The sequence below is a fragment of the Grampus griseus genome (assembly GCF_964374135.1).
Source record: "Grampus griseus genome assembly, chromosome: X".
Lineage (NCBI taxonomy): Eukaryota > Metazoa > Chordata > Mammalia > Artiodactyla > Delphinidae > Grampus > Grampus griseus.
This window is the reverse complement of record NC_138999.1, coordinates 61,478,567-61,501,682: the sequence shown is the minus strand read 5'-3', so window position 1 is coordinate 61,501,682 and position 23,116 is coordinate 61,478,567. Positions and strand designations below refer to the sequence as shown.

General features: G+C 38.8%; 1 protein-coding gene and 1 long non-coding RNA gene across 5 annotated transcripts in view; one reads left to right on the top strand and one right to left on the bottom strand.

Annotated features, from left to right (window-relative positions):
- Positions 1–4,995: 4,995 nt before the first annotated feature.
- LOC309839819 lies at positions 4,996–19,789 on the bottom strand. The gene is made up of 5 exons (XR_014298531.1): positions 19,567–19,789; positions 13,367–13,479; positions 6,650–6,758; positions 6,331–6,535; positions 4,996–5,157 (listed from the first exon to the last, which is right to left on the bottom strand). It is a non-coding gene; the product is annotated as an uncharacterized lncRNA (long non-coding RNA).
- Positions 19,790–20,002: 213 nt separating this feature from the next.
- PHKA1 (phosphorylase kinase regulatory subunit alpha 1) overlaps positions 20,003–23,116 on the top strand; it is a 130,984-nt gene continuing 127,870 nt past the window's right edge. For all 4 annotated transcript variants that reach the window (XM_082681284.1, XM_082681285.1, XM_082681283.1 and 1 more), the window contains exons 1-2: positions 20,003–20,451; positions 21,188–21,346. In XM_082681284.1, coding sequence (XP_082537410.1) covers positions 20,374–20,451; positions 21,188–21,346 — 237 coding nt within the window. In that variant the 5' untranslated portion in view covers positions 20,003–20,373. The remainder of the gene's footprint in view (positions 20,452–21,187; positions 21,347–23,116) is intronic.

Sequence of the window (23,116 nt, the reverse complement as noted above, 5' to 3'; positions counted from 1 at the left end):
CCTTTTATTTCTCTTTCTTCTCTGATTGCTGTGGCTAAAAGTTCCAAAACTATGTTGAATAATAGTGTTGACAGTGGATAACCTTGTCTTGTTCCTGATCTTGTGGAAATGTTTTCAGTTTTTCACCATTGAAAACGATGTTGGCTGTGGGTTTGTCATATATGGCCTTTATTATGTTGAGGTAAGTTCCCTCTATGCCTACTTTCTGAAGAGCTTTTATCATAAATGAGTATTGAATTTTGTTGAAAGGTTTATCTGCATCTATCGAGATGATCTTATGGTTTTTATTCTTCAATTTGTTAATATGGTGTTTCACATTGATTTGCATATATTGAAGAATCCTTGCATTCCTGGGATAAACCCCACTTGATCATGGTGTATGATCCTTTTAATGTGCTGTTGGATTCTGTTTGCTAGTATTTTGGTAGGATTTTGCATCTATGTTCATCAGTGACATTGGCCTGTAGTTTTCTTTCTTTGTGACATCTTTTTCTGGTTTTGGTATCAGGGTGTTGGTGGTCTCATAGAATAAGTTTGTGAGTGTTCCTCCCTCTGCTATATTTTAGGAAGAGTTTGAGAAGGATAGGTGTTAGCTCTTCTCTAAATGTTGCATAGAATTCTCCTGTGAAGCCATCTGGTCCTGGGCTTTTGTTTGTTGGAAGATTTTTAATCACAGTCTCAATTTCAGTGCTTGTGATTGGTCTGTTTATATTTCTGATTTCTTCCTGGTTCAGTCTCGGAAGGTTGTGCTTTTCTCAGAATTTGTCCATTTCTTCCAGATTTTCCATTTTATTGGCATAGAGTTGCTTGTAGTAATCTCTCATTCTCTTTTTTATTTCTGCAGTGTCAGTTGTTACCTCTCCTTTTACATTTCTAATTCTATTTATTTGAGTGTTCTCCCTTTTTTTCTTGATGAGTCTGGCTACTGGTTTATCAATTTTGTTTATCTTCTCAAAGAACCAGCTTTTAGTTTTATTGATCTTTGCTATCGTTTCCTTCATTTCTTTTTCATTTATTTCTGATCTGATTTTTATGATTTCTTTCCTTCTGTTAACTTTGTGGGGTTTTTGCTCTTCTTTCTCTAATTGCTTTAGGTGTAAGGTTAGGTTGTTTATTTGATATGTTTCTTCTTTCCTGAGGTAGGACTGTATTGCTATAAACTTCCCTCTTAGAACTGCTTTTGCTGCATTCCATAGGTTTTGGGTCATAGTTTTTTCATTGTCCTTTGTTTCTAGGTATTTTTTGATTTCCTCTTTGATTTCTTCAGTGATCTCATGGTTGTTAAGTAGTGTATTGTTTAGACTTCACGTGTTTGTATTTGTTACAGATTTTTTCCTGTAATTGATATCTAGTGTCATAGCTTTGTGGTTGGAAAAAGATCCTTGATACAATTTAAATTTTCTTAAATTTACCGACGCTTGATTTGTGACCCAAGATATGACCTATCCTCGAGAATGTTCCATGAGCACTTGAGAAGGAAGTGTATTCTGTTGTTTTGGGATGGAATGTCCTATAAATATCAATTAAGTCCATCTTGTTTAATGTATCATTTAAAGCTTGTGTTTCCTTATTTATTTTCATTTTGGATGATCTGTCCATTGGTGAAAGTGGAGTGTTCGAGTCCCCTAGTATTATTGTGTTACTGTCGATTTCCCCTTTTATGGTTGATAGCATTTGCCTTATGTATTGTGTTGCTCCTATATTGGGTGCATAAAGATTTACAATTGTTATATCTTATTCTTGGTTTGATCCCTTGATCATTATGTAATGTCCTTCTTCTTCTCTTGTAATAGTCTTTATGTTAAAGTCTACTTGGTCTGATATGAGAATTGATACTCCAGCTTTCTTTTATTTAACATCTTTATTGGAGTATAATTTCTTTAAAATTGTGTGTTAGTTTCTGCTTTATGACAAAGTGAATCAGTTATACATATAAATGTGTCCCCATATTTCTTTCCTCTTGCACCTCCCTCCCTCTCTCCAGGTTTCTTTTGTTTTCCATTTGCATGGAGTATCTTTTTCCATCCCCTCACTTTCCATCTGCATCTGTCCCTAGGTCTGAAGTGGGTCTCTTTTAGACAGCATATATGTGTTTTTGCATCCATTCATCCAGTCTATGTCTTTTGGTTGGAGCATTTAATCCATTTACATTTATGGTAATTATCGGTACGTACATTCCTATTACCATTTTCTTAATTGTTTTGGGTTTGTTATTGTAAGTCTTTCCTTTTCTTGTGTTTCCTGCTTAGACAAGTTCCTTTAGCATTTGTTGTAAAGCTGGTTTGGTGGTGCTGAATTCTCTTAGCTTTTGCTTGTCTGTAAAAGTTTTTAATTTCTCTGTCAAATCTGAATGAGATCCTTGCTGGGTAGAGTAATCTTGGTTGTAGGTTTTTCCCTTTAATCACTTTAAATATGTCCTGCCACTCCCTTCTGGTTTGCAGAGTTTCTGCTGAAAGACCAGCTGTTAACCTTATGGGGATTCCCTTGTATGTTATTTGTTGTTTTTCCCTTGCTGCTTTTAATATTTTTCCTTTGAATTTAATTTTTGATAGTTTGATTAATATGTGTCTTGACATGTTTCTCCTTGGATTTATCCTGTATGGGACTCTCCACACTCCTGGACTCAATTAACTACTTCCGTTGCCATATTAGGGAAAATTTCCACTATAATCTCTTCAAATGTTTTCTCAGCCCCTTTCTTTTTCTCTTCTTCTGGGACCCCTATAATTCCAATATTGGTGCATTTAATGTCCCAGAGGTCTCTGAGACTGTCCTCAATACTTTTCATTCTTTTTTCTTTATTCTGCTGTGCAGTAGTTATTTTCACTATTTTATGTTCCAGGTCACTTATCTGTTCTTCAGCCTCAATTATTCTGCTATTGATTCCTTCTAGAGAGTTTTAACTTTCATTTTTTTATGTTGTTCATCATTGTTTGTTTGCTCTTTAGTTCTTTTAGATCCTTGTTAAACGTTTCTTGTATTTTCTCCATTCTATTTCCAAGATTTTGTATCATCTTTACTATTGTTACTCTGAATTATCTTTCAGGTAGACTGCCTATTTCCTCTTTATTTTTTTGGTCTGGTGGGTTTTTACCTTGCTCCTTTATCTGCTGTGTGTTTCTCTGTCTTCTCATTTTGCTTAACTTTCTGTGTTTGGGGTCTCCTTTTTGAAGGCTGCAGGTTCGTAGTTCCCGTTGTTTTTGGTGTCTGCCCCCAGTGGCTAAGGTTGGTTCAGTGGGTTGTGTAGGCCTGGTGGAGGGTACTAGTGCCTGTGTTCTGGTGGATGAGGCTCTATCTTGTCTTTCTGGTTGGCAGGACCGTGTCCCATTGTGTGTTTTGGGGTATCCGTGACATTATTATGATTTTAGGCAGCCTCTCTGCTGATGGGTGGGGTTGTGTTCCTGTCTTGCTAACTGTTTGACATAGGGTGTCCAGCATTGTAGCTTGCTGGTTGTTGAGTGGAGCTGGGTCTTAGCGTTGAGATGGAGATCTCTGGGAGAGCTTTTGCCATTTGATATTACGTGGAGCTGGGAGGTCTCTAGTGGACCAATGTCCTGAACTCAGCTCTCTCACCTCAGAGGCACAGGCCTGACCCCCTGTTAGAGCACCAAGACCCTGTCAGCCAAACAGCTCAGAAAAAAAGTGAAAAAAATGAAAGAAAAAAATAAAATAAAGTTATTAAAATAAAAAATAATTAATAAAATTTTTTAAATTAAAAAGTAATTTAAAAAAAAGAAAGAAGAGAGCAACCAAAACAAAAAACAAATCCACCAATGATAACAAACGCTAAAAACTATACTAAAAGAAAAAAAAATGGACGGACAGAACCCTAGGACAAATGGTGAAAGCGAAGCTATTCAGACAAAATCACACAAAGAAGCATACACATCCATACTCAGAAAAAGAGAAAAGGGAAAAAAATTTATATATCATTGCTCCCAAAGTTCACCACCTCAATTTTGGGATTATTCACTGTCTATTCAGGTATTCCAGAGATGCAGGGTAGATGAAGTTGATTGTGGACATTTAATCCGCTGCTCCTGAGGCTGCTGTGAGAGATTTCCCTTTCTTTTCTTTGTTCGCACAGTTCCTGGGGTTCAGCTTTGGATTTGGCCCCACCTCTGCATATAGGTCTCCTGAGGGAGTCTGTTCTTCGCTCAGACAGGACGGGGTTAAGGAAGCAGCTGATTAGGGGGCTCTGGCTCACTCAGGCTGGGGGGGAGGGAGGGTTACGGAATGCAGGATGAGCCTGCAGCTGCAGAGGCCCGTGTGACATTACAAGAGCCTGAGGTGCTCCGTGTGTCCTCCCAGGGATGTTGCCCCCGGATCACAGGACCCTGGCAGCGGTGGGCTGCACAGGCTCCTGGGAGGGGAGGTGTGAAAAGTGAACTGTGCTTGCACACAGGATTCTTGGTGGCTGCAGCAACAGCCTTAGCATTTCATGCCCGTCTCTCGTGTCCGCGCTGATAGCCGCGGCTCACGCCCATCTCTGGAGCTCATTTAGGTGGTGCTCTGAATCCCCTATCCTCGCACACCCTGAAACAATGGTCTCTTGCCTCTTAGGCAGGTCCATACTTTTCCCCAGACTCCCTCCCAGCTAGCTGTGGTGCACTAGCCCCCTTCAGGCTGTGTTCACGCAGCCAACTGCAGTCCTCTCCCTGGGATCTCAACTCCAAAGAAGCCAGAGCCTCAGGTCCCAGCCCCCAACCATGCCGGCAGGTGAGCAGACAAGCCTCTCAGGCTGGTGAGTGCTGGTTGGCACCAATCCTCTGTGCAGGAACCTCTCTGCTTTGCTCTCTGCACCCCTGTTGCTGCACTCTCCTCCATGGCTCCAAAGCTTCCCCCCCACCCCCATCTCTGCCAGTGAAGGGGCTCCCTAATGTGTGGAAGCTTTTCCTCCTTCACAGCTCCCTCCCAGAGGTGCAGGTCCCATCCCTATTCTTTTGTCTCTGTTTTTTCTTTTTTCTTTTGCCCTACCCACGTATGTGGGGAGTTTCTTGCCTTTTGGGAAGTCTGAGGTCTTCTGCCAGTGTTCAGTAGGTGTTCTGTAGGAGTTGTTCCACATGTAGATGTATTTCTGATGTATTTGTGGGGAGGAAGGTGATCTCCACTTCTTACTCCTCTGCCATCTTGAAGGTCTCCCCCTGTATGTGGAATCTTAAGAAATGATACAAATGAACTTATTTACAAAAAGAAAGAGACTTACAGAGTTAGAGAATGAATTTATGGTTACCAGGGGGAAGGGTGTGGGGGGGGAGATAGTTAGGGAGTTTGGGATTGACATGTACACACTGCTATATTTAAAATGGATAACCAACAAGGACCTACTGTATAGCACATGGAACTCTGCTCAGTATTATGCAACAACCTAAATGGGAAAAGAATTTGTAAAAGAATAGACTCATGTATATGTATGACTGAATCAGTTTGCTCTACACCTGAAACTAACACAACGTTGTTAATCAACTGTAGTCCAATATAAAATGTTTAAAAAATTACAATAAATTCTAATATACTTCTAAAAAATAAACAAATAAAAGTTGGGTGAAGAAAATAAATCAAGGAGGGAGTGATCAAGTGCATCACATGCTACCGATAGGTCAAGTAAGATGAGGACTGAGAAATGACCACAAGATTTAGCACATTTTTTAAATGGATGAAAGGAAGTCTTCAGACAGAGGGAATAGTGCAACTGTGTGAGAATGCACAGTGATTTCAGGCAACTGCAAATAATTCAAGATAACTAAAGTTTAGGGATATAGCAGAAACGAGAGAGCAGCACTGCTGGGTGGATACACACAGGCTAGATCACAATGTCATGCTAAAAATTTTGGATTTATGCTAAAGGCTATGAGAATCCACAGGAAAACTTTAAGTTGGGGAGTAACAGAGCCAAGTATTTAAAAAATCAATTTGAGACCAGTATGAAAAATGGAGAACAAATCTGAAGGCAAGGAAACCGGTTAACAGGCTGTTACTATAGTCCAGGGAGAAACTAAAGGCAGTGACAGCGGGGATCAAAATGAGAGGATGGGTCAGTTAGGAAGTTGTAGGACTTTGTGACAATTTTGAAATGCAGGAAGGAGATATTAGAGGGAGGAAGGAGTCAAGGATGACTTGGGTTCTGGTTTGGACAAGTGGGTAGGGGTAACCATTCACAGAGGGAACACTGGAGAAAGAGTAAGTTTGGCAGTAAAAAAAATCACGCACAAAGGAATGCAGAAGACCACGTGGTATCTTGGAATTATACAGTATGTCACATATACTTTCTCATTCAATCCTGTTAGTTAGGGAGATGAGAAACAGGCTTGTAGAGATTAAGTAATTTACCCAAGTTTACACAGCCAGGATGTGAGAGTGTAGACTAGAACTCAAGCTCACTGTTCTTCCACTTCTTCAAAGCTACTGTGCCAAAGATTTTGAGGCAAGGAGGAAGAGCACTTAAAAAAATGAGTGAAGATGAGCAAGCGGAGAAAGAAGGGGACTCTCAGCATTTGAGGGCAGTTTTCCCAAATATCTTTTTCTTTAAGTCTGCCTGGATGGAAGATAGAGACAATAAAAATGTTGATCAGCAACATATTTGGCTTATTAAATTGAATGGTATGTTATATAAAGTAGGGGAGATAACAACTTGGTAGTTTTTCCACACCTCTCAGTGTCTTCTTGGCTTATCTTAATCATCCTAAGTTTGTCCCCAATAACTATCGATGAACACAGGAATAGTGCTGAACGGTCCAGGCTCTAGTAGTTCTCACAGTCTAGTGAGGGAGATAGACACATAATTATAATAGAGGGTAACCATAAAATCTAGGAAGAGAATTTAAAAATAAACTATTTTGGAATAATTTCAGATTCACAGAAGAGTTGTTGCAAAGGTAACAGAGAACTATTGGATAACAGTAACCCAGTTTCAGTTTCTCCTAATGTTATCATTTTACACTACATTTATCAAAACTAAGAAACCAACATTTGTACATTACTATTAACTAAACCCTAGACTTTGGATTTCACCAGTTTTTCATTTATGTCATTTTTCTGTTCTAGGATCCAATCTGGTGTCCCCCATTGCATTTTCACTTGTCATGATTCCTTAGCTTCCTCTGATCTATGGTAGTTTCTCAGTCTTTCCTAGTTTTTCTGGAAACATAGATATTTTAAAACATTACATATAATATACAGCATATTACATATACATATATTTTACAGATTGAACCCTCTTGATTACCTTTGCTGGGACATGCTAAAGGCACAAGCTTATTCAGTGAAAATCAGAGATGTAAAACATCTGAGGCAATGCATCAGATACCTTGTGCAAAGATTGCTACATATGCGCTGTATTAATGCACTGTGTTCATGGCAATTTTGCACAGTGCATTGAACTATGCATTGCCAATGGGGAATAAACATTGAACATATCATGCATTGTAATGTAATTATTATATGTATTTACCCATGTCTCTGAATTTTATTGCAACCCTGTACAAAGTAGTAATTTGTAAATTTAACATCATCCAAATAAAAATATCAACAGTTAATTTTTTAATTGGGCAAGCTAATTATAAGTTCATATAGAAAAATAAATAAGCAAAAATAACCAGGAAATCCTGGAAAAGAAGAATAGTGACAGGTAGCCCTACCAGATATTAAAATATTTTAAAGTTTCAATAATTATAAACAAAGGGTATGGCCACATAAATAGACATACAGACCAATTTAAAAAAAACGAAAGTTCATAAGTAGAAACAAATAAATATTGAAATTTAGGATCTGATATAGACGACATTTTAAATTAATGGAGAAAAGATAGACTATTTGGTAAATAGTTGGGACAACCGGTAGCCATCTGAAATAATAAAATAGTTCCATACTTAAGGCTGTACACCAGGATAAACTACAAATGAAAAAATGATTTGAATGTACAAAGGAAAATAATAAAAGAGCACTAGAAGAAAAGTTGGGAGAATTACTCTATAACATTGGAGTTTTGGGGAAAGCCTTTCTAACTATGATTCAAGATCCAAATGCCATAGAAGATGCCATCACATTCCATAAAAGACCAACACCTCAACAGAATATGGGCAAAACTCATGAAAAAATAACAGAAAAGAAAATATAAATAGCCCTCAAAGATTCTTGTCCTCTAGATGACATGATACTATACATAGAGAATCCTAAAGATGCTACCACAAAACTACTAGAGCTAATCAATGAATTTGGTAAAGTAGCAGGATACAAAATTAATGCACAGAAATCTCTGGCATTCCTATACACTAATGATGAAAAATCTGAAAGAGAAATTAAGGAAACACTCCCATTTATCACTGCAACAAAAAGAATAAAATATCTAGGAATAAACCTACCTAAGGAGACAAAAGACCTGTATGCAGAAAACTATAAGAGACTGATGAAAGAAATTAAAGATGATACAAATAGATGGAGAGATATACCATGTTCTTGGATTGGAAGAATCAACATTGTGAAAATGACTCTACTACCCAAAGCAATCTATAGATTCAATGCAATCCCTATCAAACTACCACTGGCATTTTTCACAGAACTAGAACAAAAAATTTCACAATTTGTATGGAAACACAAAAGACCCTGAATAGTCAAAGCAATCTTGAGAAAGAAAAACGGAGCTGGAGGAATCAGGCTCCCTGACTTCAGACAATACTACAAAGCTACAGTAATCAAGACATTATGGTACTGGCACAGAAACAGAAATATAGATAAATGGAACAGGATAGAAAACCCAGAGATATACCCACGTACATATGGTCACCTTATATTTGATAAAGGAGGCCAGAATATACAATGGAGAAAAGACAGCCTCTTCAATAAGTGGTGTTGGGAAAACTGGACAGCTACATGTAAAAGAATGAAATTAGAACACTCCCTAACACCATACACAAAAATAAACTCAAAATGGATTAAAGACCTAAATATAAGGCCAGACACTATAAAACTCTTAGAGGAAAACCTAGGCAGAACACTCTATGACGTAAGTCACAGCAAGATCCTTTTTGACCCAGCTCCTAGAGTAATGGAAATAAAAACAAAAATAAACAAAAGGGACCTAATGAAACTTCAAAGCTTTTGCACAGCGAAGGAAACCATAAACAAGACTAAAAGACAACCCTCAGAATGGGAGAAAATATTTTCAAATGAAGCAACTGACAAAGGATTAATCTCCAAAATTTACAAGTAGCTCATGCAGCTCAATATCAAAAACACAAACAACCCAATCCAAAAATGGGCAGAAGGCCTAAATAGACATTTCTCCAGAGAAGATATACAGATTGCCAACAAACACATGAAAGGATGCTCAACATCACTAATTATTAGAAAAATGGAAATCAAAAGTACAATGAGGGCTTCCCTGGTGGCGCAGGGGTTGAGAGTCCGCCTGCCGATGCAGGGGACACAGGTTCGTGCCCCGGTCCGGGAAGATCCTACATGCCGCGGAGCGACTGGGCCCGTGAGCCATGGCCGCTGAGCCTGTGCGTCTGGAGCCTGTGCTCCGCAGTGGGAGAGGTCACGACAGTGAGAGGCCCATGAAACGCAAAAAAAAAAAAAAAAAAAAAAGTACAATGAGGTATCACCTCACACCAGTCAAAATGGCCAGCATCAAAATATCTACAAACAATAAATGCTGGAGAGGGTGTGGAGAAAAGGGAACCCTCTTGCACTGTTGGTGGGAATGTAAATTGATACAGTAACTATGGAGAACAGTGTGGAGGTTCCCTAAAAAACTAAAAATAGAACTACCATGCGACGCAGCAGTCCCACTACTGGGCGTATACCCTGAGAAAACCATAATTCAAAAAGAGTCATGTGTCACAATGTTCATTGCAGCTCTATTTACAATAGCCAGGACATGGAAGCAACCTAAGTGTCATCAACAGATGAATGGATAAAGAAGATGTGGCACATATATACAATGGAATATTACTCAGCCATAAAAAAACAGAATTGAGTTACTTGTAGTGAGGTGGATGGACCTAGAGACTGTCATACAGCATGAAGTAAGTCAGAAAGAGAAAAATAAATACCGTATGCCAACACATACATATGGAATCTAAAAAAAAATGGTTCTGAAGAACTTAGGGGCAGGACAGTAATAAAGATGCAGACTTGAAGACACAGGAAGGGGGACGGGTAAGCTGGGACAAAGTGAGAGAGTGGCATGGATTTATATGTACTACCAAATGTAAAACAGATAGGTAGTGGGAAGCAGCTGCATAGCACAGGGAGATCAGCTCGGTGTTTTGTGACCACCTAGAGGGGTGGGATAGGAAGGTTGGGAGAGAGATGAAAGAGGGAGGCGATATGGGGATATATGTATATGTATAGCTGATTCACTTTGTTATAAAGCAGAAACTAACACACCATTGTAAAGCAATTATACTCCAATAAAGATGTTAAAGAAAAAAGAAGATTCTTGTTCTCTCTTACATAAGAAAAATGCCAAATATAACTACTAAGATTTGTAACCACCCCCAAAATTGATAACACACTTTTTTTTTTTTTTGCGGTATGCGGGCCTCTCACTGTTGTGGCCTCTCCCGTTGAGGAGCACAGGCTCCAGACACGCAGGCTCAGCGGCCATGGCTTATGGGCCCAGCCACTCTGTGGTATGTGGGATCTTCCCGGACCAGGGCATGAACCCGTGTCCCCTGCATCGGTATTCGGACTCTCAACCACTGCGCCACCAGGGAAACCCGATAACACACTTTATTAGCAAGGCTGTGGGAAATTATACACTCTCATACATTCCTGGTGGGAATGCAAATTGATACTACCCTGATAAAGGGCTCTTTGGCTACATCTATTGAAACAAAAAATACATTTTTCATTGAATGAGCAATCCAACTTCCGGGTGCTTACCAATATACCTGAACATCTATAAAATAAAATATGTACAAGATTATTAATTTCAACTTTAGCATATAGCAAAAGATTGGAAACAATCCAAGTATCTATCAACAGGGTACTGATTAGATAAATTAAGGATCAATCACACAATAGGATATTATGACATATAAATGAATGAGGAAGATCTACTTGTATTGATATGGAAAGATATCCAAGTGAAGAAAAATAAAGGTGCCAATCAGAATGTGTAGTATTCTATACTATGTAAGAAGGAGATAAAATAGAGTATATATTCATAGTTACATAAAGAAACTCTGGAAAGTATGTATTTATTGAGATTAACTGATTGGAGCAATAGGGTGAATGGGAAAGATGGGAGAGGAGTAGGAGCAAGACTTTTCACAATATACCCTTTATTGCTTCAGTTTTGAATCATATGAGTGTATTACCTATTCAAGAAAAGGTAAACTACAAATAAAGATAAATATAAAACTCCAGGTTAGAATAACAAGATGAGAAAAGGGTTGTTCAATGAGTCAGTAAAGCATGCTACAAACTTTGTTGTGTTTCAAAAAATAACAGAAATACTGAATCATTTTAGGTATGTTAAAACATTTTATAGTTAAGTGTACATATTAAAAATTAAGGGCAGCCACTAAAGGAATATAAATGCAAACTATAGTTTCTAAGCCATCACAGGAAACAAAAGGGGATATAGACAAATTTATCAATTCAAGAGAAGGAAAAAATGTCAGAAAGCGTGGTAAAAAGAAAGTACAAAACAAAATGGTGAAAACAACTCTCCAAATGTGGCAATCATAATACACTTAAACAGGTGGAATTAATCAATTAAAAGGAAGATTTTCAGAATGAATAAGAGACATGCACAAGGTTATTTCTTGCAGCGTTATTTATAATAGGAAAAGGCTAGAAACAATCCAAATGTTCCATCAATAAAGGTCTGGTACATCCACAATATGAAGTACTCTATTGCTTTGAAAAGGAATTAAGAATATATATATTCTGATGGAGTGATCTACAGGACTTAATATACATTAAAAAAAAAAAGCAAGGTGGAGGGGCTTCCCTGGTGGCAGTGGTTGAGAATCTGCCTGCTAATGCAGGGGACAAGCCCTGGTCTGGGAGGATCCCACATGCCACGGAGCAACTAGGCCCGTGAGCCACAACTACTGAGCCTGCGCGTCTGGAGCCTGTGCTCCGCAACAAGAGAGGCCGCGATAGTGAGAGGCCCGCGCACCATGATGAAGAGTGGCCCCTGCTTGCCACAACTACAGAAAGCCCTCGCACAGAAACGAAGACCCAACACAGCAAAAATTAATTAATTAATTAATTCCTACCCCCAACATCTTTAAAAAAAAAAAAAAAGCAAGGTGGAAAAAAGTGTGAATATGACACCACCCACATAAGAAGGGAAGAGATAGAAATACCTATATACATATTTGTTTCTATAGGGAGTATGAAGGAATAGCATAAAGAGACAGGGATTAAAAACTAGACTTCTTTGAGTATACTTTGTTCCATAGATTTGACTTTGAAACCATGTAAATATATTACAAAATTGTGAAACTATTTTTTTAAAAAGCAATCCCTAAAAATCAAAAGCAAAATGAAACAAATGAATCTGTGTATCCAGATGGTGACATAATAACACAGAAAGTGACTTTAAAACACAGCAACATTAATGTATATCCCTAACAGGATACATCTTAAGGTAAGGACAAAAAATCTATAAAAGAATCTTAAACTCTTTGTAAGTAACCATATTTTTGGTGGTATGGTGTTGGTATTGTTATTCTGAAACTGTTGTCTCTATATTATGGAATAAAGCAAATTAGTGATTATGTTGTTATTTTGAGAATCAGGATATTTGTTGTGGGAGAAAGGAGATATAGATTGTTGAGGTGAAGTAAAAATCCTATACTGTAGCCCTGAATTTAAATTGGAAGGATCACGATGCCCAGGGCCCAGATTTTTATTTCAAAATACCATTTCACACTAAAAAGAACCAGGACTCCTGAGAGAAATGGCTGATTTCTAGTCTGAGGTAGGAAACATACAAGTAGAACCTTCAATATCTTGCTTTCTCAGAAAACAAGGAGGTTATCACAGACCACTAGGGTTGTGTCAAAAGGACACAGGAGCCAGAGTGTAGGGACCAAAGATGGGACAATCTGAGCTCAGTAAGGAGAATAACTGTAATGGACTGAAATATATCAAATGTTTAAATCCATATGTTTATGATAATACTAAAAAAAGGTCACATTTGAAAAATGATAGATAATTAACTCATTATTTTGCAAGTCAATAAATAAAGGCATTTAACCTGCCTTTCCTATGTGAACTGTACCACTAGGTACAAAATAGTAGAGGAGGGGAAGTTTCTTTTTATAAAAGAATTTCAGCTAATAAATGAATATGGAATGATAGAATATCACTATTTTGCAACTCTTAATGAATAAGTGGATCTTACCATTGAGAGACAACCAGACATTATGTGCCTCCTGATGGGAGAACTCCATATGAGCAGTCTAGCCAGGAAAACTGAACCTGAATCTGATTAAGCCTTTAAAGTGAAACACCAATCTGTAGGAAATACAGAAGACAGAGAATATGTTAATACCATGGGAATGGAATCAGGAAAGTCCAGCTGGGGAAACCCTACAAGACAAACAATCAGATTTCTTCAACAAATTGCAAGGAAAAAAGGAGAGATAAGAGGGAAAACCTATGGCTTAAAAGAGACTTAAAAACCTTATGAGACATATAAACCAAACGCAATGCATTGACCTTGTTTGTAGCTTGATTCTCTCTCTCTCTCCTTCACGCGCACACACACACACACACACACACACACACACACACACACACACACAACACACACTCATTTCTGAAACAGTTGAGCAATTTGAACAAAGAAAGCATATTTGATGATATTAAGGAGTTGTACTTTTAGGAATAATAATGGTAGTGTGGTTATATTTAATAAGGCCTTCTTATCTTTTATAAGTATTAATATATAATATTTATGGATGAAAGGATATGAAGTCTGAGATTTACTTCAGAATAATATGGGAGGAAGAGAAGATGGGAGTATAAATGACAGAAACGAGATTAGCTATTAGCTGATAATTGTTGAAAATAGGTGGTGGGGCTTATTGTATTATACATTTTCTTTTTTTATAATAAAATATTTTAAAAATTTGTCCATTTATTGGGTCACAGAGGTATACAAAAATAAAGATATAATCAATCAATAAAGCTAAGAACAGGCTCTGGGAAAAGAGTAATAAAGGAGACAAACTTCTGGGCAGATTCATCAAATAAAAGAGAGAAGACACAAATAAAGTATGTCAGGAGTACAAAGGTGGCCATGATTCAGATTCAGAAAAGTCAAAAGCAAAGTTTTGCACAACTTTCTACTAATAAAGTTTGACCCCCAAAAGATATTTGGCAGGATCTGGGGAGTGGTTGTCACAACCTAGGTGATGGTATGGGGCAGGGGACGTGGGGGGGAGTGCTACTGACATCTAAAATGCACAAGACAGCCCCCACAACCAAGAATCATCCAGCCCCAAATGTCAGTAGTGCCAAGATTAAGAAACTCTGACTTGGATTAAATTGGCAAGCTTCTAGGAAAGTATTATTATCAACAATGACCCAAAAAGAAATTGAAATCATTTTCATAAAGCCACCTGTTTCCAAAATCCACCAGGTCAGCAAGTTCTGCCCGATGAGTTCTACCAAGACTTCAAGGAACACATGCTTTTCTTTTCACATAGACAGTTTTAGGAAATAGAAAAAGATGGGAAACTACCAAACTCATTTCACAAGCAAGCATAACCTTGTTACTGAAACCAAACAAGGACAGCATAAAAATAAAAGATTATAGGCCAATATAATTTAAAAACAATGATGCAAAAATTCTAAAAATATATTAGTAAATTGAATCTAGTGCATATTAAAAGAATAGTTTATCATGACCAAGTGATATGAATGAAAATATGGATAAAAATATGGATCATCAAAAGGAAACCTATTGATGTAATTCACACATTAACCAAGTAGAGGAATAAACTATATGACTTTTTCAATACATGCAAGAAAAGCATCCAATAAAATTCAACATTTATTCATAATAATATTAATGATAAAGTTCTAGGAAACCAAGGAGAGAAAGAAATTATTTTAAAGTGATAAATGGTAACTTCCAGAAACCTACTGCAGACATATTTAATAGTGAAACATTAGAATCAGTCTGTTAAAGTCTGGAACAAGAAATGATAACCACTATACCCACTACAAGAGTTATAAAGATTTGAAAGGTAAAGACACAACTGTTACTATTTGCAAATGATATGACTGTCTATTTAGAAAATCCAAAACCATCACCTTTAAGCCAGTACATCTAGTGAGCTAACATAGAGACTGGGTATAAGATAAACATACAAAATCATTTTCCTATACATGATAATAACCAATTAACGTATAACAGGGGAAAATGTTAATAGCAACAAAAACTAAAAAGTACCAAAAAATAAGCTGAACAAAAAGTACAACTCTTTCATGGAAAAAACTATAAAGTTTACTGAAAGAAATAAGAGAAGGTCTGAATAAATAAATAGACATTGTAGATAGGAAAGCTAAATATTCTCAATATATCTATTCTCCTCAAATGAATCCATAAATTCAGTGCAATCACAATAAAAATTGGGATTTTCCTTAGAACCTGACCAGATAATTCGAAAGTTCTTATGGAAGATTAAAGCTCAAGAATAGCCAAGGCAGTTCAACAATGGTGAAGGAATAGAAAAACAGATTAATGGAACAGACTAGTGATCCAGAAACAGACCCATGGGTACTTGACGTAGCATTTCAAATCAATGGGAAAAGAATATTCATGAAGTGGTGTTAATGCAATTAGCACTAACATTTAGGAAAACATTGTTAAATTTCTATCTAAACCCATTAATAAAAATAAATTATAGAGGAATTAAGAGCATTATGGATAAAAAGCAAAACAATAAAATTAATACAAAAAATAATGTGTTGATGATCTTGAGGGCAGGAAGGCTTTATCAATTTCTTAGGGCTGCCATAACAAATTACCACAAACTGGGTGGTTTAAAACAACAGAAATTTATTCTCTCACAATCTGGAAGCCAGAAGTCCAATATCAAGGTGTCAGCAAGGTTAGTTCCTTCTGGAGGCTCTGAGGGAGAAGCTAGTCCATGCTTTTCTCCTGGCTTCTTGTGGCTGTGGGCAATCCTTGGCGTTCCTTGGTTTGTAAATGCATCACTTCCATCTCTGCCTCTGTCTTCACATGGCCTTCTCCTCCCTATGTGTCTCCTTTTCTTAGAAGGACACGTATCACTGGATTTAGGGCTCAGTAGGAAAATCCAGCATGATCTCATCTCCAGATCCTTAATTACATCTGCACAGGCCCTGTTCCCAAATAAGGTCTCATTCACAAGTTCTGGGTAAACATATCTTTTGTTGGGCCAACATGCAACCTACTACATAGGTCTTCTAAAATAAGACAAAAAGGAAGACTCATAAATTTGACTTCATTAAAAACTATATGAATGAAAAGACACCATAAATAATGTTAATAGAAAACCACTTATGGGAAAACGTTCATTATCTCTTTTGGATTTCTTTTTTTTTTTAAGTTAAATTACAGATTATGTAGTTTTTTAAAAAATCCTATAAATCAATAAGAAAAACAGTCCAATAGAGAAATGACTAAGTATATAAAGTTGTTACCCAGAAGAAATAAAATAAAATAAACAAATATTACATAAATTAAATAAGATAAACATAAAAAGATGCTCAATGACATTAGTATTCAGATAAATTAGGCTTAAGGTAAGATACCATTTTTGTACCCATCAGATTGCTCAAAATTAAGGTTTAATAATATCATGTATTGGTAAGGATGGGGAAAATGGAGACTTTCATATACTACTGGTTGGTGCAGATAATTTAAATGTGTTTTTGGATATATCAAAAATTTAAATGCGTATTTCCAAAACACCTGTTTGCATTCACAAGCAGACATACATGTATGTTCACTGAAGTATTTTCAAGAGTTCTAACCTGGAAACAAAGTGAATGTTCATCAACAGAGGAATGCCTACATAAACCACAGTATATGAAGTAGATCTCTATGTAATAACATGACTAGATCTTCATGACATAATTTTGGATGAATAAGGCACTCTGCACAACAGTAGGTACAGCATAATATTGTTTGCATTAAAAGAATACGCAGAAAACAACAATATTTTATATGTATTGCTGTGTGTGTGTGTGTGTGTGTGTGTATGTGTGTGTGTGTGTGTGTAAATTCATAGGGAAAAATCTGGAAGGATACAAACCAATCCTGTAACAGTGGTTACCTTTGGGGAGGGAGATAAAGGAGACTGTGATTATGGGTGACAGACATGGGAAACTTTAACCTTATCTATAATATTTAAATTATTTTCATAAAGAATGTGTTTATATATTACTTATACAATTTTTAAAAAATTTAAAGAGAGTGAATGGGAAACAACAGAAAGGAGACAGTGTGTGAACTCTTTTTTCAAGAAATGTAATAATAAAAGATTTATTATTAATAGTGAGAGAATAGCTAAGCAAACTGGAACATCTCCTAGAAGGAAGATTAATGTAGACATTAACATAAAATGCAAAACCATGGAAAACATTTATAAAATGTGAAGTTTAAAAAATTTTGGATTTTTGAAAATTAGTATGATTAAAACTTCCAGGTAATATAAGGGAGCAACAATAAAATATTCCCAGGAACTTGGAAATAAAATGTTATTCAAGAGTTAAACTATAAAATTAATGTATGGTGAATCAAATGGAAAAATCACCTTCAAGAAATATAATGGCTTCCAGACAAGCAAGATTTGACTATAATTTGGGTGGATAGTTTTGACATATTTAAAGCAAGAATGTGTCAGTGAACCATGGAAGCGTAGAAAAAGGAGACAGTGAAGTCCACATAGAGCAGACTTGTTAGTTACTTAATCTTAGGGCGCCTTAGCTTCTCCATCTCTAAAGCGTGGTTAATCATAGTATTTACTTCATAGGGTTATCGTATAAAACAAAATAGCACTTGGTAAGGACGGAGGCTTACACATTATTAAAGGAAGGGAATGTGGTGGTCAGGCCACTATACTCCAATATAAAATAAACTGTTACTGTTCTATTTCTCATCAACAACCAGCATCCTGGTTTTCACACATCAGTCTCTCATGAGTTAATCAGTATGAGTCAGCCTCCTGAGACTGACCAGTTCAGGGACACTGAGGAGATCAAGTTTCTGAGATGGAAAGGTCCAGCCTGGACTGAGGTTGAAAGCACCAAGGTAATGCCATCCAACAAGGCATCTTGGTAGCCAGCCAGTTAACCTTCCTTGGTGACACACTACCTTTGGCTTTTCTAATCTATTCATACTTCTGAATAACTTGCCAGGGAAGGTGGTCTATGCAGAAGGAATAAAAAGACTAGAAAAAATAAGCTAAAATATTAACAAGTGGTTGTTTGTGAGAAGGAATTATGGGTGATTTGCTCTACTTTTCTATACTTTCCAAGTTTTCTTTAGTGAGCATATATTACTTTAATATTTTAAAAACATCTTTAAAGGATGATGAGGTGAAGAAAAAGAGAAGGCAGTAGCTTCAAGGGGCCAAGGGTAGAGTTAGGATCAGAGTAGGAGCAGGCAAGCACTCTTTCTTCCAAAATGAAGTAGCTTTCCCTGGAAAGTCTTTTTCTCCCCATGTGTACCTGGGCCTTTAAGTAGCTTGTTATTTGCCAGTCATGGCATTTGCATAACCAGTGAATGCGATGGAAACCATTTGCTTGAGAATTCTAAATGTATCTCTGTATCTAACTATATCGCTGGCTGGCCGTTGAACCCAAAAGTCCCAGATCTGAGTTCTTGAGCATTCCCTCCCTCTTTCTTCATCATCATTACCAAATATTTGCTAGTCACCTCCTAGGTGCCTGACTTTATGCTAATTTAGGCGGGGGTGAGTGTGGGTTGGAACGGAGGGAGCTTACGAGGAGAGACTATACTCCAATATAAAATAAAAATTAAATTGAAAAAAAGATAAACGAAAATGCAAAATCACTGTGGCCTAGGTGAGGTGGCTAGGGAAGGCTTAGAATCACAGATTTTCCGAGTTGGACCTGAAAGGTCAATCGGTCTAGTTCTCTTACCCCGCGATTCAGAGAGCAGGTGGTACTCAAACCTTGACTTGAAAGACGTGCAGGGTTTGGATCGACTGAGATCAAGATGTGGGGGTTGGGGCAGTAAACAAAGGGAGCAAAGGCCCTGGGGCCAGGACACCTAGCGGGGTGTGGTCCGATTACCCTGCGGCCAGTGATCAGCTTTACCTACAGGTTTCCTTTCTAGCTTCCCTTTCTGCCTTTATTTTCAGCTGAGTCTTTGTTGCCTCAGTCTTGTGACCTACGTACGCACGAGGGAGCCTTCCAAAGCCGTTATACAATCTTCTCCAGCTCCTCTCCGGCCAAGGCTGCCCTGAGCACCGCTCCCTCCCAGCCCAGTTCCCGCTTGGGGCACTCGCTTCTTCAAAGCACACCACTGCCCTCCTTCCCAAGCGCGCCGATTCGCCACTTTCTGAGGAATAAAGTATTTACCTTAGGGAGTTGTTTCTTGTTTGGTTTGGATCGGAGTAAGGAGTTGAATCTGAGCTTTGAGTCAAAAGGATAAAATACAATAAAGACCCGGAAATTCCAATTCTTTAGACCTTGAATGCAAACGATCGTTCTTTCCTTTTAGGTTTGAAGTTACCATAAGTTCCTAAAACTAGTCCGGCAGAAGAAACAGCCTCCCTAACATCCTGTGTCCACAGCAAGTGTGGACAACTGAAATAGTCATTTGAGGTGTTTCGAAAATAACCCCCTGATAGCACATTGCCTACGGTGACACATTCTCGTCCCCGGGGCGGGCTGGGCCGCCGGGGGCGGGGCGAGTCCCCAGGCGCCGAGCGCAGCTGCTGGGACACCGGGCGTCAGCCCCGCCTCCGGCTTGCGTCTCGTGGTAGGTGGAGGCGGCCCCGCGGCCTGTGACCTGCAGCTGCCGGCGGCCACGCTGGAGGCTGCGGGCCGCGGTTGTCTTCGGTCTCTGGGAGTGGAGCAGAGGATGCAGGAGGCACCCGCGGAGACCGGACGGGCTTAAGAGAGACGGCGAGCGGCGCCAGAGGCACTCCAGCTGGGCTCTAGAGCGCGGGAGGCTCGGGCGCGCGCGGGGCTGTGGTGGCCGCGGAGGCCGCCTTGGCCGGGACAGCCGGCCCCAGGCCCGAGCGGTGGTAGGACTGTGCCCGGGCCTGGTACTCGGGCTTCCCACAGCGAGGGTGGGGCTGCGTTGGAGCCTCCTTTCTTGGAAAATCGTGGGCCCCTGTGGTACTGCGGCCGTCTCTCTGAGGGGATTGGAAACGGAGCGCGATGAGGAGCCGGAGTAACTCGGGGGTCCGGCTTGACGGCTATGCTAGGCTGGTGCATCAGACCATACTGTGCCATCAGGTAAGTGATGGGGTGTCGCTTGTGATCACCGAGGATGCGCAGTGTGATAACCTGGACGGAGACCCTGGGTGAACCTGTGTGTGTGTGTTAGGGGGGTGTATTGCAGGTTCTCCCACCCCCTAGCTGGGGAGGCCGTAAAGGACCCTGAAGAAAGGTGTTGGGCCAGGAACAGAACCAGAGTCAGGCACCATTAGCCACGAGTCCTGAGTCAGAGCTTCTGAGTCCCCCCTCCCAACCCTCCGCGTCCCCCAAACCACTGCTGGGTTCCAGGGGCTGGAGTTGTAAGATGTGTCGAAGCTTGTTTATCGACACCGCCCCCGGCCCCCTCCGCAGGATTGGGAGTCGTTTCCTTCCCCTCCTCTGAAGGAAAAAGAGGTAGAACTTTTAGCCATCTTAAGACTAGACTGTTGTGAAGATCTGAAGTACCGTGTATATACTCTTCATTATAGTTTTTCTAATCTTTTAATGCTGATTTTTCGTTGGTAGTTCATTCTTTCTAAAACACCTCCTTTCTTTTAAGAATTCCCACATTTCAGACTTGTAAGGCTTCAGCCAGCTCTTTCCCTTTATTCAAGATAGCATTTGCTTGCACTTGGTCAGAAGAGGAGATTTTAAAACTCAGGAGTGGGGACATAGAAGAAAGACCAAAGTCCCTCAGTACCCATTTGATAGATTCTGTTTCCTCATATTAACACCCTATGGTTACCTGCCTGTCCCCTTTTTCTTGTCCTTACAGAATCCAGTGACTGGCTTGCTTCCAGCCAGCTATGATCAGAAAGATGCCTGGGTCCGGGATAATGTGTACAGCATCTTGGCTGTGTGGGGTTTGGGGCTGGCCTATCGGAAGAATGCAGACCGGGATGAGGATAAGGCAAAGGCCTATGAACTGGAGCAGGTACTCAATAAAAATACAAAGAGCTCTGGAACTGGGAGGAGGAGGAAGGAAATGTAGTCCACAGGAGCTAAGACAGATATGTTTTGCCTCTCACTCTTTCTTCACCTTGCTGAAATTGCATTCCATAAAGCTTTCCTGTATTGTACGGAGTTTTTTTTTTTTGCAGTGGAAACATGAAACTTGCTGATTCAGGGGGAGAGGACACAGTCTGTTCTGTTACAGTGGAAAATCCTATCCTCAGATCTTTGCTAAAATTTGTAATCCTTTTTCCAAGTAAATGTATTTTGTAGTCTCCAGCATATTTATTCTAATTGAGAAGAATTTTCGGCGGCAGGTATCTACTATTTTACTTCTTTTTTGAAAATGATAGGTGGTATTTATATGAGGGTAACTGATATAAGTTAGCAGACTTTCCCAACTAGACACAAGTAAAAGACATTATTTGTTGATTTTTATACCTAGGCCACTGTTTCAGAGTCTGTTGTGTGTCCTCCCCCTGCCCCATACCCACCCTCACCCCTTGGGGCAAAATAAGGTCAGAGTCAACAGATGCCTTTAAGCCAACTTTTAAGGCCCTCCCCTCAGTAAAGAAGTATCCTCTATAGAACTGTTTAGACACAGGATGTACGTCCTCTTGAATGACCAAGAAATTAATATTCTGGGCTACATGAGACTCTTAATGTTAAGGTACTCTGCCGTCAGTTGTAAGGTGTATGTGAATTCTTTTACATTAGTGGAAAAGATTCTCTCCACACCAGCCATTTTCTCAAGTGGTCTCCCTCAGCTTAGGCAATCTGAGCTCCAGTCTTCATCTATAAATCAGAATATTGAGATTTGGTTATTTTTAAGGGCACCAACATATTGTGGGGTTATAGTCCTTGGCAGCAGGAAAGTTTCACTGTGTTGTCCTCTGCAACAGCAGGTGTTTCTTATTCCCTCAAGCCATAATTAAGAGATACTTAGGTCCACCAGAAAAAAATTGTTGGAGTGTTTGCTCTAGCCCAGGAAGTACAGATCATAACCATTGTGACATACATAACCATTGTGAGAATTTGGAAAATATAGAGGAGTGTTAAAAAAAATCATCTGTAATCTTACTCCCCTCCCTTATCCTATGTCCTACTCTAATGTTTTGCTATTTTGATCTCAGTATTTTGTTTGTCTTGTTTTGGTAGAAATTGATATTGGTGGAACAATACCCAAGATTTTATACCCAGTATGATTTGACAAATTTCTGTTTCAACACTGTTAGAAGAAATCTGTGTCTCCTTGTTGATCAGTCATTCTGCAGAGTTGACATTTTTCCTTATGTGGCCCAGGAAGAAAGAATGTAACAGAGGAAGAGGAGAAAAATGAACAGAAAATTGTTCATTCTAAAATTCTAATGTTTCATTAAATAATTTTTCACACAGCACAAAAATATTTTCCATACCACCTCAGTAATAACCTTGGGATGTCTCAAAAACATTATGGCAATAGGAAACATCTTCAAAAAAACACACATTTCTCTGGGAATTCTAAAATTTCTACCAACTTTCATTATAAATTAAAACAGATTGTATTATTAAGTCTCATTAATTTTCTTCTCAAATTTGACTTAGTTAATTCAGACTAGGGATCAGAGAACCACCTCTGTAAAGGCCAGATTGTAAATACTTTTGGCATTGTGGGTCATGTGTGATCTCTACGCAACTACTCAGGTCTTCTGCTACTATGTAAAAGCAGCCAGAGATGATACATAAATGAATGAGTGTGGTTATGTTCCAGTAA